Source organism: Microtus oregoni, unplaced genomic scaffold (assembly GCF_018167655.1).
Source record: "Microtus oregoni isolate MIOR12 unplaced genomic scaffold, Mior012 000004F_ref0000308, whole genome shotgun sequence".
In the NCBI taxonomy this organism is placed as follows: domain Eukaryota; kingdom Metazoa; phylum Chordata; class Mammalia; order Rodentia; family Cricetidae; genus Microtus; species Microtus oregoni.
This window is the reverse complement of record NW_024543063.1, coordinates 14,045,551-14,060,279: the sequence shown is the minus strand read 5'-3', so window position 1 is coordinate 14,060,279 and position 14,729 is coordinate 14,045,551. Positions and strand designations below refer to the sequence as shown.

The 14,729-nt window shown below is 48.9% G+C and overlaps 1 protein-coding gene across 1 annotated transcript; it reads right to left on the bottom strand.

The window, feature by feature from the left end:
- Positions 1 to 4,032: 4,032 nt before the first annotated feature.
- LOC121446927 (ciliogenesis associated TTC17 interacting protein) lies at positions 4,033 to 14,382 on the bottom strand. Its single transcript, XM_041649829.1, has 11 exons — positions 14,358 to 14,382; positions 14,007 to 14,177; positions 13,589 to 13,786; positions 13,282 to 13,337; positions 10,920 to 11,006; positions 10,598 to 10,765; positions 8,356 to 8,480; positions 6,883 to 6,959; positions 6,554 to 6,642; positions 5,895 to 6,410; positions 4,033 to 4,136 (listed from the first exon to the last, which is right to left on the bottom strand). The coding sequence occupies exons 1-10, from the start codon at positions 14,380 to 14,382 to the stop codon at positions 5,895 to 5,897; spliced, it is 1,512 nt and encodes a 503-aa protein (XP_041505763.1). The 3' UTR covers positions 4,033 to 4,136.
- Between the last annotated feature and the right edge of the window lie 347 nt (positions 14,383 to 14,729).

Sequence of the window (14,729 nt, the reverse complement as noted above, 5' to 3'; positions counted from 1 at the left end):
TGCCATTGACCTGTGGCTTTTTCAAGGCAGAGTCTATGTTTTGCAAACTGGCTTCAAACTCACAATCCTCCTGCCTCTGCATCCTGAACGTTGAGATTATAGGTATGTGCCTTGTATCTATGTGTGTGTGTGTGTGTGTGTGTGTGTGTATGCTGAAAGAGAGCACCTTGAGGATGGTGGGTGTGTGGATATGTGTGATATATGTGAGTGTGTGACTGTGCACTGTTGCACGCTCATACAGAGCCCAGAACAATATATCAAGTGTTTTCCTCGCTCACTCTGTCTTACCTTGAATGGTAGAATGCTGGCGTAGCATATGCCTCTGAAACAGGACCGTTTTGTCAAGCTGGCTGGCTCAGGATCCACCTGTCTCCAAACTCCAGCTTTGCAGCCATGCCTGACTTTTTTTTTTTATATGGGTGCTGAGGATTAGAACTCGGGTCCTCATGCTGGCAGAGCAAATGCTCTTACCCTCTGAGCCATCTCCCCCACCCTTGTCGTCCCATTTAAAGAGTGCTTTTACAAGAGCAACATCCTAAAAATCAAGATCAGATCTGTGGTTGCCCCAAGTTAGGGATAGATCGGGTGGAGGATGGATGTGGTTGTAAATGTGACTTGTGGTGCTGCGATGTGGTAGATATGTAACCCACATGTGAACCAACTGCACGGGACTTGATATATCCACATGTCTGTGCATCCTTTCACAGCGAATGAATCCAGAGAAAGTGAGGACATTATGGCCCAGGATAATGGTCCATGACATTGGGTCCACGTCGGTATTCCAAATATAGTAAAAGCGGAAATGCAAACAGACGTTTGAACGCCAGCTCCTAGCAACATTATTTACATTAGCCCAGGAGTGGAAAATACCCACATGTCTGTCAACACATGGATAGATACCATATAGTATAGATATGTAATAGAATATGACTTGAGATTAAAACGTCATGGAATTCTGATGCTTTAGATAATAAAGATAACCCCCAAAGCATCATGTCGACTGGGTGTAGTGTTACATGCCTGCTGTTATGGAACTTGGGCAGAGGATACAGGAGGATTACCACAAGTTCAAAGTCAGCCTGGACAACAAAGTGACTTTAGAACCAGCCTGGACTGATGTGGGATTCCCCTCTGTCTGCTGTAATATGTTTTATTACCGTTGACTAATAAAGAAGCTACTTTGGCCTATGGCAGGGCAGAATATAGCCAGGCTGGAAGAGATATAGAGAGAGTAGGCAGAGTTAAAGGGACTCCATGTAGCTGCCAAAGGAGAAGGATGCCCACCAGAATCCTACCAGTAGGCTGCAGCCTCATGGTGATACATAGATTAATAGAAGTGGGTTAATTTAAGATGTAAGAGCCAGCCAATAAAAAGTCTGAGCTAAAAGATCAAGCAGTATTATAATTAATATAGTCTCTGTGTGACTCTTCGGGTCTGGGCAGCAGGGAACAAAAGACCAGCCTTCTTCTGCACTGGACTATAACTGAGCTGACTGACCTCAGTTCTTTAGAATGCCAGCAGGTTTCCTATAGGCAACTCTTTTGTTTTGTTTTTGTTTTTGAGACAGGGTTTCTCTGTGTAGCTTAGGAGCCTGTCCTGGAACTCACTCTGTATACAGCTGGCCTCGAACTCACAGAGATCCACCTACCTGTGCCTCCCGAGTGCTGGGATTAAAGGTGCATGCCACCACTGCCCGGCGGATCTTTGGAATTCCAAATGTCATGAACTCATGATGAACAGTGGCTCATCACTATCGTCTGAAGGTTCGTGACCCCACAACATTTGTGTGTTAAGTCACTACCGAGGTGATGTTGGCATTAAGAGGCAGGACCCTTGGGGGTGTTATAGGTCACATTCAAAAATGGGATCACTGCCCTTATAACAAGAGGTTTGAGGGGCTAGCGGAGGAAATAGCTCATTTAATAGAGTGCCTGCCACCACAGTGGGTTCCATCCCCAGCATGAACAGAGTGGTGACATAGACCTGAATACAACAGGCACAGGAAAGGTACTTAGCCTATGTTTCATGAGTCCCTGTCTCAACACCCCCCAAACAAACAAACAAAAACAGAAAACAAAAACCAAGCAAGCAAACTAACAAGCAAGCAGACCTGGGCTGGAGAGATGACTCAGCAGTTAAGAGCATGTACTACTTTTGCAGAGGACCAAGTCCAGTTCCCAATACCCATGTCAGGCCACTTACAACTGCCTGTAACTCCAGCTTTAGGGGATCTGGTCCTCTTCTGGATGCTGAGGGCTTTGCACATGCATATGTAAACGCACACACATAATAAATAAATCATGGTGTATACCACCATGCCTGGCTAAATTTCTGTTTCTATTGCTTATAGATTTCACAGTTTAGATATTTTTGGTTTTTTTTTTTGTGTGTGTATGTGTGTGTAGACAGGGTTTCCATTCATTGACAGGCTGACCTTGAACTCAAGATTCTCCTGCCTCAGCCTCCAAAGTGCCAGTATTACAGGTATGTGCCACCACACCGGGCTCAAATTCATTTTCTTTTCTTTTTTAATGTTTTAGATTTATTGTATTCGTATAGGTGCTTTGTCCGCATGCATGTCTGTGAGTGCCTTGTCCGCATGCATGTCTGTGAGTGCCTTGTCCGCATGCATGTCTGTGAGTGCCTTGTCCGCATGCATGTCTATGAGTGCCTTGTCTGCATGCATGTCTGGACATCACATGCATGCCTGGTGCCTGAGAAAGAGATGTGCCTTCATGTGGGTGCTAGGAATCAAATCTGGGTCCTTTGGAAGAACAAGGCCTCTTAATCACTAAAACAACTCTCCAGCCCCGGGGTATTTTCTTATAACAGTCTTGATGGACTAATTCAGTCAGCAAAACCTTCTCATGGTCCTGGAACTCGCTCTGGAGAGTTCCTAACTAAACTACAGGCTATTTGCAGTGATTAAGCAGCAGAGCATTTCAGATGGAGATGTCCCAATGGTGATGGTTTCCAGGAAACATGAGATTCAGCCAAAGTGTTAAGCAAAGGAAAGCCCAACAGAGGACCTCTCTGCACCTTCATAAGGATAGACAGCCTGGGTTTGTGCATTATTGGTTTTCAGCACTAGGTCCTCAACGGTAGTAGCTAGGCATTCTACCACCACTAGGTCCTCAACGGTAGTAGCTAGGCATTCTACCACCGATTTATGGGTTTGTTCATTGCTGGTTCTCAGCACTAGGTCCTCAACGGTAGTAGCTAGGCATTCTACCACCACTAGGTCCTCAACGGTAGTAGCTAGGCATTCTACCACCAAGTTATGGGTTTGTTCACTGTTGGTTTTCAGCACTAGGTCCTCAGCGGTAGTAGCTAGGCATTCTACCACCGATTTATGGGTTTGTTCATTGCTGCTTCTCAGCACTAGGTCCTCAATGGTAGTAGCTAGGCATTCTACCACCACTAGGTCCTCAACGGTAGTAGCTAGGCATTCTACCACCGAGTTATGGGTTTGTTCACTGTTGGTTCTCAGCACTAGGTCCTCAACGGTAGTAGCTAGGCATTCTACCACTGAGATATGTCCCCAGCCTACCCCTCTCCTTTTTTTGTTTTTTTTTTTTTTAACTTCTTGTTTTGGGACAAGACCTAACTAAATTGCTCAGGCTGGTCTGGAATTCACTCTGTAGCCCAAGCAATCCTTGACTTTGTCATCCTTCTGCTTCCATCGCTTAAGCAGCCTGGGTTACAGGACCACGCGCCACATCTGGCTTGGTAGAAAGCTGTGTGGGCCATATCCGCTTCCGGTTTGATTTGTGCAGGTCCCTTCCTCTTCCTGAAATGCCCATGAGCCCTTGATGAGAGCAGTGCTGAAGTCCAATATGCAATATGACAAGAGCCTTCAAAGCGATTCAATAACTTCATTAGTCAGAACGATTTTTTAAGGATGCAACTGCTGAACCAGGTGTGGTGGTCTGTACTGGACATCCCAGCACGTGGGAGGCCGAAGCAGGAGGGTCACAGAGTCAAGGCCGGCCTGCTGTTGTACACTGGGAATTCTCACTATACAGATCAGTCTGGCTTCCAACGCACAGAGAGCCAGCTCCCCGAGTGCTGGGATTAAAGGTGTGCAGTCCCACAGCTGGCTACAGTGAGTTCTAACCCAGCTGAGCCGTGGAATCTGTTTCAAATAAAAAAGAAGAAAACAATCGCTAATGTACACAAAGACGCAGTCACAGAGATGGTCAATGCAGCAGCGATGTTTCTACTATCAAAAAGGGGAAGTTGAGGACAGGGTGGTGAGTTACACCTTTAATCCCAGCACTTGGGAGGCAGAGGCAGGCAGATCTCTGTGGTTTTGAGCTACTTAAAAGAGTTTTAGGGGGCTGGAGAGATGGCTTAGTGGTTAAGAGCATTGCCTGCTCTTCTAAAGGTCCTGAGTTCAATTCCCAGCAACCACATGGTGGCTCACAACCATCTGTAATGAGGTCTGGTGCCCTCTTCTGGCCTGCAGACATACACACAGACAGAATAGTGTATACATAATAAATAAATAAATATCTTTAAAAAAAAAGTTTTAAAACAAACAAGCCCCCCCCCAAAAAAAGGGCCAAAGAACAACAAGGCCAGGTCTTGAACCTAGCTCAGTAGACCATGCTATACTTGAATTCATACACCCCGCCTCTGCCTCCCGAGTGCTGGGATTAAAGGTGCGCACCACCACCTTGGTTTGTGAATGCATTTCTTTTTAATAAAGGAGGGGAAAACGACATAAAAAATGTGCAAGGCTCTCCAGGCGGTGGTGGCACACACCTTTAAGCCCAGCACTTGGAAGGCAGAGGCAGGTAAAACTCTGTGAGTTCAAGGCCAGCCTGGTCTATAGAGCTAGTTCCGAGACAACTAGGACACAGAGACACCACGAAAAGCAAAAGTAAATAAAATAGAAATATTTTTTTTTGCAAGGCTCAAGTGGCAGCTCTCTCTGAAGTCTTCTGAAGCGACTCCTCCTGACCTCTGACCCCTCAGATCCTGCCCTCCTCTAACTATAATATTCCTCAGCCTTGCGGCCCTCCTGCCAGTCATCCATTATTCCTCCAGGCTCTCTCATGTTAAAGCAGCAAGGCTGAGGCCTGATGACCAGAGGCCTGAATGGAGGCACAGTGCCTGCACCCCAACTACCCACTGCCTCGGAAGACCTGTCTACCACCACCCAGTCCACAGCCATCATCAGATAGACAAGCCATTGGCCAGAACTGGGGGCGAGCAAGGGACCTGGGGTAGTGATGAGTACGTCTGTTTTGTCTTCTCTATGGGTAACTGGGGAGCCCTTGCACAGTCTGGGGGAGTCTCGTGTGTACTGACTGGCGGTGGAGGAATGGAAGCATTACGAAGCTGAGCAGGGCAAGGGGTGTTCCAAGGCCTGCTCACATTCCTGCATTCTTTCCTGGGTGGTGGCGATTGTGTTTAGATTCAGGCTGCTAAGGCTGGCTTTCCAGGCCAACTCCAGGCTAAAATCCTGTTCTCCTGTCTACGGGATCTTACTACACGGGACTCCAACGCACTTCCTCACCCCGTCTTCCTTAATTTTTAATTTAATTTTGAGACAGGGCCTTGTCGTGTGGCCCTAGCTTGCTACCAGCTCTCAGCAGTATTCCTGTGTCAGCCTCCTGAGCGCTGGCTACAGGCGTGTGTCAACACATCTGACTACAGGCCTTAATTTTCGCTCCTCTGAAACGGTCACAACCGTGAAAATAGCATCTAGGAAGAAAAGATGAACCTCACTGGGTAAACAAAGTTAAAGCTTCACATTTTTTAACAAGAGGGGCTGGCCAGAGACAGTCCCTGCTGGCAGAGCAGGAGGGGGGAGGACTCTGCTATCTCCCACTGAATCCACAGCCAGGATCCTGCCAGTCCCAGGGGCTCGCTCCCAGCCGTCTACCTAGTCATTTTCCAGATCCAAAATCTGGTTGTCCAGATCCAAATCCTGGCTTTCGTCATCATTCTCGTCGATTTCGTCGTCGTCATCATCCTTGTCGCTTTGTACGTCGTCGTCGTCGTCGTCGTCGTCGTCGACACCGTCGTTGTCTTCATCGTCATAGTCATCATCGTCGGCGTAAAAGTAGTCGCCATCCTCGTATTCCTCCTCGTATTCCTCCTCGTATTCCTCCTCGTATTCCTCCTCTTGCTCTTCCTCCTCTTCTTCTTCCTCTTCCTCCTCCTGCTCCTCCTCCTCCTCCTCCTCGGACTCCAGTGGGCGGAAAGGGCTGGGCCGGTGTGAGGAACGCAGGGCAGGGACCGGCGGGCGCAGCACCTCGAAGGACCCGAAGTGCTCAGCAGCAAAGGTGACCACGTCTTCCGGCCGGCGGAGCAGCAGGAAAAGCAAGAATTCGGAGATCAGCGCTTGGGCCTCGGGGTGCTGCCGCAGATAGCTGGTGTGGCTGAGGCGCAGCTGCTCCTGGTGGGGCATGGGGCGGTCACCCACCGGAGCTGACTGGGAGCTCCTGGGCTGGGACCCCTTATCTCCCAGACAAGTGCATTCCGCTCTCCCCATCCATAGTAGGAAAGCAGGTGGACCCCTAGGCTGCTGCCACTTCTCACCTTCCGGTTCAGGAATTTCGAGTATAACTCCAGGTCTTCCTCCCACACCAGGGGCTTCTTCTCAAACTGGGGCGGAGGCTCAATCACATCTAAGTGGAGTGACCAAGAGACCTGTGTACTCATCCCTCGCGTACACAGGGGGGATCCCAGGAACTCACAAGTATGAGCTTTGTTCTGAGAGGTACTCATGGCAGAGGTCCACCCTAACCCTCCGAGGCTGTTTGAAGGCCCCTGTCCCACCCCTACCGCTGGATCTTTCCCGGAACAAGAGAGAGGCCAGGATCCTCCCACCTTCCCCTCACTGTCCCTCGCTATCCGGAGTCACTTACCCTCTTCCCTCAAGAGGGGCATCTTAGTGATGATACAACACCCTGGGGAGCCCACCTGGACTCTCTTAGCCAGGTGCCTGCAGGGCAATACAGAATAAGTTGGGGAGTCTCCTGTATCGCCGGCTGGTGGCAGAAGGGTGCTGAGGGTAATGAATTGTGGCACCTACCCACCTACCCCACAGTGTGATGGGAGCCTTCTGGGAGATGACTAAGGTCAAATGAAGGGCATAATGGCAGGGCTCTAATAAGAGGATTGGCATCCTCCTAACAGAAAGAGAAAGCAGAGAGAGAGCTGTCTACCCACTGGCACAGAGTGGTGGCAGCCGCCAGAAATCTCACCAGGAACCAACCCTACTGGCTATTGTTTAAGCCATCCAGTGGTTTTTGTTTTAAGCATTAATTTATCGTGTGTGTGTGTATGTGTGTGTGTGTATGACCAGGCAGGCACATGCTTGTGTGGAAGTCAGGTGACAACTTGGTTTTGTTTTGTTTGTTTGAGACAGGGTTTCTCTGTAGCTTTGGAGCCTGTCCTGGAACTAGCTCTTGTAGACCAGGCTGACCTCGAACTCCCAGAGTTCTGCCTGCCTCTGCCTCCCAAGTGCTGAGTTAAAGGCGTGCGCCACCACCTCCCGGGGTCAGGTGACAACTTGTGGTTCTCTCCTGCCCTGTGATTTCCAGGAATTGAACTCAGGTCATCAGACTTGGTAGGAAGCTCCCTCGCTGCCTTCCCAGCTGAGCCACCCTTAAAGGGCCTGCCTGTTTTGGAGTTCTTACTATTGTAGACAGTCCTCAAACTTAGGACCATCCTCCTGTCTCAGCTTCTCAAGGGCTGGGATGAGAGGCATGAACACCTGTTCCCAGCTCATCTTGTGGTGTTTTGTCATGGCAGCTGAGGTAAGACACTACGGTGTCCCCATGAGAGCTGCCTTGAGGCCACTGTTTAATCTGCTTCCTCTCCTTATCTTTGTGGTTCTTGGGTCCTGTCCCAGACAACGACAAGCATCAGGCCTTGCCTTAAAAGATAACACACATTTATAGCCCCAGGACCTAGGGTACTAAACGGGAAGATTGAGATTTGAGGCTCACCTGGGCTCACTTTTTTTTTTTAAGCAAATGAGATGGACAAAGCAAAGGTACACCCAGACTTCAATGACACATTTTCCTGGCAGTATCACGGGAATAATAGTGAGCCCTGTGCCCCACTCCATCCCATGAATGTCCTTTCTTTTTTCTTTGTTTGTTTGCTTGTTTTTCAAAATAGCGTTTCTCTGTAGCTTTGGAGCTTGTCCTGGAACTAGCTCTATAGACCAGGCTGGCCTCGAACTCACAGAGATCTGCCGTCCTCTACTTCCCAAGTGCTGGGATTAAAAGTGTACACCACCACCGCCCAGCCTTGAATGTCCTTTCTTCATGGTCAGAGCACTCATACTTTGTGTGACCCTGTCACTTCGGTCCTCCCCACCAGTGGCTCACCCATCAGAGAGCAAGTAGAATTGACAGGAGAAGGGGATGTCCTCTTCAGAGTGGATGGTTTGTTCCACGATGAACATCTCAGCCTGCTGGTTGCCCAGTTGGATTGTCTGGAAGCCCAGGGATTGCTGCAGCAACCAAAGTGGGAGCTATGGTGAGGTGGTTGCTCACCACGGTGACCCTGTCCTTCTCCTCGTTCCTGCTCACCGGTGAGAAGTCACACTTAGCATTCCAGTTGCTCACGTGTGCCACAAAGTTTGAGTTGCATTCTCTAGATAAGTTGGGGATTCTTCACAGCCAGTTCTGGCCACCCGCTGCCACCTCCTGCCCAAGCCATTCAATGGAGGAGTGCTGTTGGCTGGCTTATTTTATTAAAGGGACGAGCATCAGGGTGGAGAGGAAGGGGCTGTCCAATGAGAGGGCCTGTCTCACCAGGCAGACAGTGCTTCAGAAAAAATCCTGAGCTGGGCAGGCATCTTTAATCCCAGCTCTTGGAAGGCAGAAGCAAGCAGATCTCTGAGTTCAAGGTCAGCCTCGTCTACAAAGCTAGTTCCAGGACAGTCAGGGCTACACAGAGAGACCCTATCTCAGAAACCAAAAGAAGGAAAGAAAGGAAGGAAGAAAGAAACACCTGCATTGACCGCTGTCCTCCACCTGCACAAACCTGCATGTACATTTGTGCTAGTGCATACACACACACACACACACACACACACACACACACAGAAAGTCAGGTGTGCCATCCAGATGTACACACATGCAATTGAAATCCCAGCATTTGGGAGGTTAATGTGGGAGGATTGAGAAGATAAAGCCACTTTGGACCACACACATGCACACACATGCACACACATGCACACACACACACACACAAAACCTGTTGAAAAAAGAAGGTATATCTTTGGACTGAGGTGAAACATTTGCCAAGCACTTTCAAACCCTAGATAAGGTATGATTTTTGTCGTTGAGACAGGATCTCATGGTGCACAGGCTAGCCTCGTAATAAATAGATAGCTAACAATGAGTTTGAACTCCTTGGCCTTCTGTCTCCACTTCTCAAGTACTGGGATTATAGGTACATGACTGGCTTTAGATGCTGTATTTTGTGTGTGTGTGTGTGTGTATATGTTTGTGCATCCCTGCAGGTATAGACGTGCTTGTGTGTCTGTGTGCGTGTATACATGTTCGTGCATGCCTGAAGGTATATATGTGCTCGTGCTCATGTGTGTGTGTGTACATGTTCATGCATCCCTGCAGGTATATATGTGCTTGTGGATCCATATGTGTATGGGTGTTTGGCATGCATGCATGTCTGTGTGTGACTGAGAACAACTTCAGGTGTTGTTTTTCAGGAGTTGTCCACCTTATTTTATTTACTTTTAAATGTTTATTTTTATTTTTTCATGTATATGAATGTTTTGCCTACACACACACACACACACACACACACGTATGTGTACTTATTGAGTGAGTGTGTGCCTAGTGCCCTCAGAGCTCAGAGGCCAGAAGAGGACATTAGATCCCCTGTAACATTGATTACAGAAGGTTGTGAGCTTCTAGGTGGGTGCTGGGAACTGATCCAGGGTCTTCTGCAAGACCAGTAAGTGCTCTTAACCACTGAGTTCTCTCTCTACCTCCACCTTGTTTTTTGGAAACAGAGTCTCACTGAGACCCCACTGGGACCCGAGATTGCCTGATTTAGCCAGGCTGTCTTCACCTCTCCAGGTCTGGGATTATAAGTGTGCACCCACATATATGGTTTTGAGGGTCAAACTCAGGTCCTCGTGCTTCATCACTGAGGTATCTCTCCAGCCTTAGAGGATGTATATTTAGAAGGCAGAATAACTTTATATTTCTTTCTTCTGTATTGAAGCTCATGCAAAGAAGGTTGCTTTCCACCTTCCCATTCCTCACTAATTCCACCTGCTCCATCCTCAACCTTCCTTCTGTTCAGTGTAGTTCTTAATTGCCGTTGCCCTGGCTTATGGCATTCTACTCTCATGGCTCAATGCCCACTCACCTCGGTAGCAGCTCTCTCCACGTTTACACCTGTCTTTTCCACCTCCGTGGTCTTTGTGATCATTTTAGTTTGCCCCCCCCCCCTTTTTGACAGTCTCATAGCCGGACTGACCTCAAACTTGACATGTAGCTAAGGATGACTTTGAACTTCTGATTCCCCTGCTTTCCCCTCCCAAGTACTGGACCACCATGTCAGGCCAATTCCCTTCCCAGAGAGAGTACTCACATAGGTGCAATAGCATAGTTTGCCCTCCGTGTCCAAGGCCAGGAAGCGAGCACCGCTGGGCACTGACCGCTGCCAGGCCATCACTCTCAGAAGCACCAGATTGGCAGCGCTGGAGACAAAGCCCTTAAGTGATTGACAGGGGAAGACGGAGACTGCGGTCTTAGTTTCCTGTTGGGGCAGATCTGAGTCAGAGACAGAGCTCAGAAGAGCAGAAGAGGCAGGACGTGTTCGAGCAGGGTATTGAGTGTGGAGTTCGTCTCCAGGGCTTGGTCTAGGCACCTGGCCTCACACACACTTGTCCCTGCGGAGGTTTCACTCTTACCTCACCCTCCTTGACACTTCTGGTCACAACCATCTGGTCATCCTGCTTCAGGATACTCATCTTCCGCTTCATGGGGAGGATGGGAAACTGAAGGCCAGAGCATATGCGTGAATCAAGCGCTCACCCTTAAGAGACCAGTGCCCACCCTTTCTTCTGTTTGTTTGTGTTTTGTTTTTCTGAGACAAAATGGTTCAGAATAACCTGGAACTCCCTATGTAGCCCAGGATAGTTTTGTACTTGCGGCAATTCTCCTGCCTTAACCTCCCAAACACTGATAAATACAATCAGTCTTGTTTTGATTTTTTTGTTGTTGTTGTTTGTTTCTTTGTTTTTCGAGACAGGGTTTCTCTGTAGCTTTGGAGCTTGTCCTGGAACTAGCTCTTGTAGACCAGGCTGGTCTCAAACTCACAGAGATCCCTCTGCCTTTGCCTCCCAAGTGCTGGGATTAAAGGCATGTGCCACCGCTGCCCGGCCAGTCTTATTCTCTCTCTCTCTCTCTCTCTCTCTCTCTCTTTTTTCTGAGACAGGATTTCACTGTATACCCCTGGTTGTACTGGAACTCACTCTGTAGACCAGGCTAGCCTTGAACTCACAAAGATCCTCCAGCCTCTACTTCCTGGAGTGCTGGGATCAAAGGTGTGTGCCACCACCACCCAGCTTCAGTCTTATTCTTTATAAAAGACAAAATAAAAGTGTAAAGACTTGGATCTAAAATAAAAATGATAGGGGCTGGAGAGATGGCTCAGTGGTTAAGAGCATTGCCTGCTCTTCCAGAGGTCCTGAGTTCAATTCCCAGCAACCACATGGTGGCTTACAACCATCTGTAATAAGGTCTTGTGCCCTCTTCTGGCCTGCAGGCATACATGGAGGCAGAATGTTGTATATATAATAAATAAATAAATAAATAAATAAATAAATAAATATTTAAAAAAAAAGCAAAAAGTAAAATAAAAATGATAACCAGGGCCAGCAAGGTGTCTCAGTGGTCTCAGTGGGTAAGAGTACTCGCCACACAAAGCTGACAACTTCAGCTGGAGTCTGGCTCCCACAGTCTCTGGTGGAAGGAGAGAACCAACTTCCAAACGCTGCCCTCTGACTGATTTCCACATATGTGTCCTTCCCCCAAATAAGAAAAGATGTTTGGTTTTTTTTTTTTTTTTTTTTTTTTTTTTTTTGATTTTTCGAGACAGGGTTTCTCTGTAGTTTTGGTTCCTGTCCTGGAACTAGCTCTTGTAGACCAGGCTGCCCTCGAACTCACAGAGATCCGCCTGCCTCTGCCTCCTGAGTGCTGGGATTAAAGGCGTGCGCCACCACCGCCCAGCCCAAGAAAAAATGTAAAATGACAAACAGCTGTCCATGGTGATGTACTTTCTATAATCATAGCACTTGAGAGGCTGAGGCAGGAGGATTAAGCTGGAACCCAACTTGTCTTCCTCCAATCCTTGTCTCAATAAAGCAAAAAGCTTAAAAATAAGACAGACAAACAGATGGATGAAAAGTCTCAAAGCCTGATGTAGTGGTCCAGCACTTGGAAGGGAAAAAACAGGAGGATCAGGGGTTCAAAGTCATCCTTAGCTACATGTCAAGTTTGAGGTCAGTCCGGCTATGAGACTGTCTCAAAAAAAAAGAAGAAGAGGAAGAAGAAGAAGAGGAAGAAGAAGAAGAAGAAGAAGAAGAAGAAGAAGAAGAAGAAGAGGAAGAAAGAGCTGGGTGGTAATATTGCATGCCTTTATACCCAGTGCTGGGGGGGCAGAGGCAGGTGGATCTTTGAGTTAGATGCCAGCCTGGTCTGCAGAGTGAGTTCCAGGACACAAAGAAACTTTATCTTGAAAAACAAAACACAAAACAAAACAAAAAAAAAGGAAGGAAGGACGAAGGCTTCCGTTTATGGTGGCGGTCAGGAGTAAGGCCGTACTATGCGATAGGAAAGCAAACAGGCTTGAAGCTGGGAACAGATTCTCTGAGAAGCCTGGAAGGCCCAGGTCATCTTCCGTGTTTAGCTAGGTCATGGCCCCACAGAGGAAGTTACTGAAGACTGGGTGAGGGGTTTCGAGCCAGGACACTGAAGAGGTTAGTGGTGACAGGCTCCAGGGAATAGCCAGGCTCTGGGAAAGGCCAGGCCACATGGCCCTGGGAAGTGTTCAGGCTTCCAGGCCGGAGGAGGCCCCGGTGGGTTGGGCTCCATAGAACATTAACAGCAGTAATGGAGGTGGCTGCTCATCTAGCTGTGTGTGCCGGAGGGGCAGATCAGTGGGTGACAGTGGTGTGACGCTTTCCTGGGGTCCCTCCCACCCCCACAGGGTCTGTGTTCTTGCTTACCCTCAACCCGGAAGCAAGGCTCGGGGCGGCTGGGAGTAAGTACCTTAATGAACTCTTGACTGTGCTGCTCCATCAGCTCCAGGTTATAGGTTAGGTAGCCTGGGGTACAGGGAGGCAAGTGCTGATGTCACAGGAGACAGGGGTCTGAAATGGACCCTAGGGAAGGCTGGCCCAGACTGGTGCAATGTGGCCATGGGAAAATGACAGGAGGGTCAGCCTTGCTCTGTCCTCCCCGCCATGTCTTGCCCTAGTACCCGTGTAAGTCAAGGGCTGCAGGTCCTGACTGAGGACACATGGACTGGGGTGGGGGCTGTGGAGGGAAGATGTGGTACAGGGCAGCTGAACTCTACCTAGGAGGGAGTTTCCACACGGCGATTTATCGATGAAGCCTCGGCTACAGGCGTGAACCAGTAGACAGTGGGTCATGATGCCCTGTTCATCCTTGTATTTCCCTTTCTGCACCTCGATGGTCAGCTCTCCCTGAGGCTCGCCTGTGTCTGAGACGATGGCCAGAGTCTCGGGGAAGAAGAGTAGCAGTTTCTCCAGCCCTGTTTGGTGAGAGAAGCTCCCTCCGGGTCCAGCTTCTAGACCCCAAAGCACCCACTTACCCCTTGCCATGTCTGCTATCTCCTTGCCAGCTTTGTGACCACTCCCCGTTGTCAGCAGGTGCCAGCTGGTGACCCGCCCCCAGAGTCTTGTCCCTCCACAAACATGAGCAAATCCAATGAAGAGAGACAGGGCTGAGTCTCTCTTCCTTCTTCCCCAGACTCGCAGCTCTCCCTGTGCCCACCCCACCATCTGGCTCACGGAAGGAGTTGAGGAAGTTGATGGCTTCAGCGTTGGCCTCTGGGAATGACTGTTGCTCTTGATGCTGTTGCTGCTGCTGCTGCTGCTGCAACAGCAGCTGACTTGCACGTTGGTTGTCCTTGGCTCGGGAGCCTACAAGAGGAAGGAGAAGATAAGATGTCAGATCCTGGGGAAAAGCACAGGGTACGCAGGGCACCCTAGTTCTGATCCCTGTCCCCAGGAGCTGAATTCACTAAGACCACGCTCAGGTTAGGTTGTGAGGGAGAAATATCTCTTCTCTTTCCATCCACAGAACAACAGCCCATTCCCCACCTGTGGGGAAAACTTTGGAAGACATGCTGATTGAGGTCAGTCAGTCTGTGGCTAGTTGTCTCCATGGCAACCAGAAGCTAGGTACTGCCCCTTAAAGGGCAATCAACCTTTACTGAGCCTAGATTTGTCAGTCTTTGGTGCTCAGCCCAAGCTTCAGAGGTTGTCCAGCAGAGGGAGCCTTTGACATTCTTAAGAGGCAAGGGGAACTGGGGTTATACTTTCTTGGGCTGGAGAGATAGCTCAGCTGTTGAGAGCACTGGCTCCTTTTCCAGAAGACCTGGGTTTGAATCCAAGCACCCAGATGATAGCTCACAACTCTCTGCAGTTCTGTGGGATCCAGTTCCCTCTTCTGTGGGCATTCAGCAAAACACC

Excerpts from the sequence above, each read along its gene's own strand:
- LOC121446927 (XM_041649829.1), bottom strand. The coding sequence starts at position 14,382 with ATGTCTTCCAAAGTTTTCCCCACAG. Across the intron at positions 14,178-14,357 it reads TTCCAAAGTTTTCCCCACAG|GCTCCCGAGCCAAGGACAAC; the intron begins GTGGGGAATGGG and ends TTCCTCTTGTAG. Across the intron at positions 11,007-13,281 it reads ACAGTCAAGAGTTCATTAAG|TTTCCCATCCTCCCCATGAA; the intron begins GTACTTACTCCC and ends TCTGGCCTTCAG.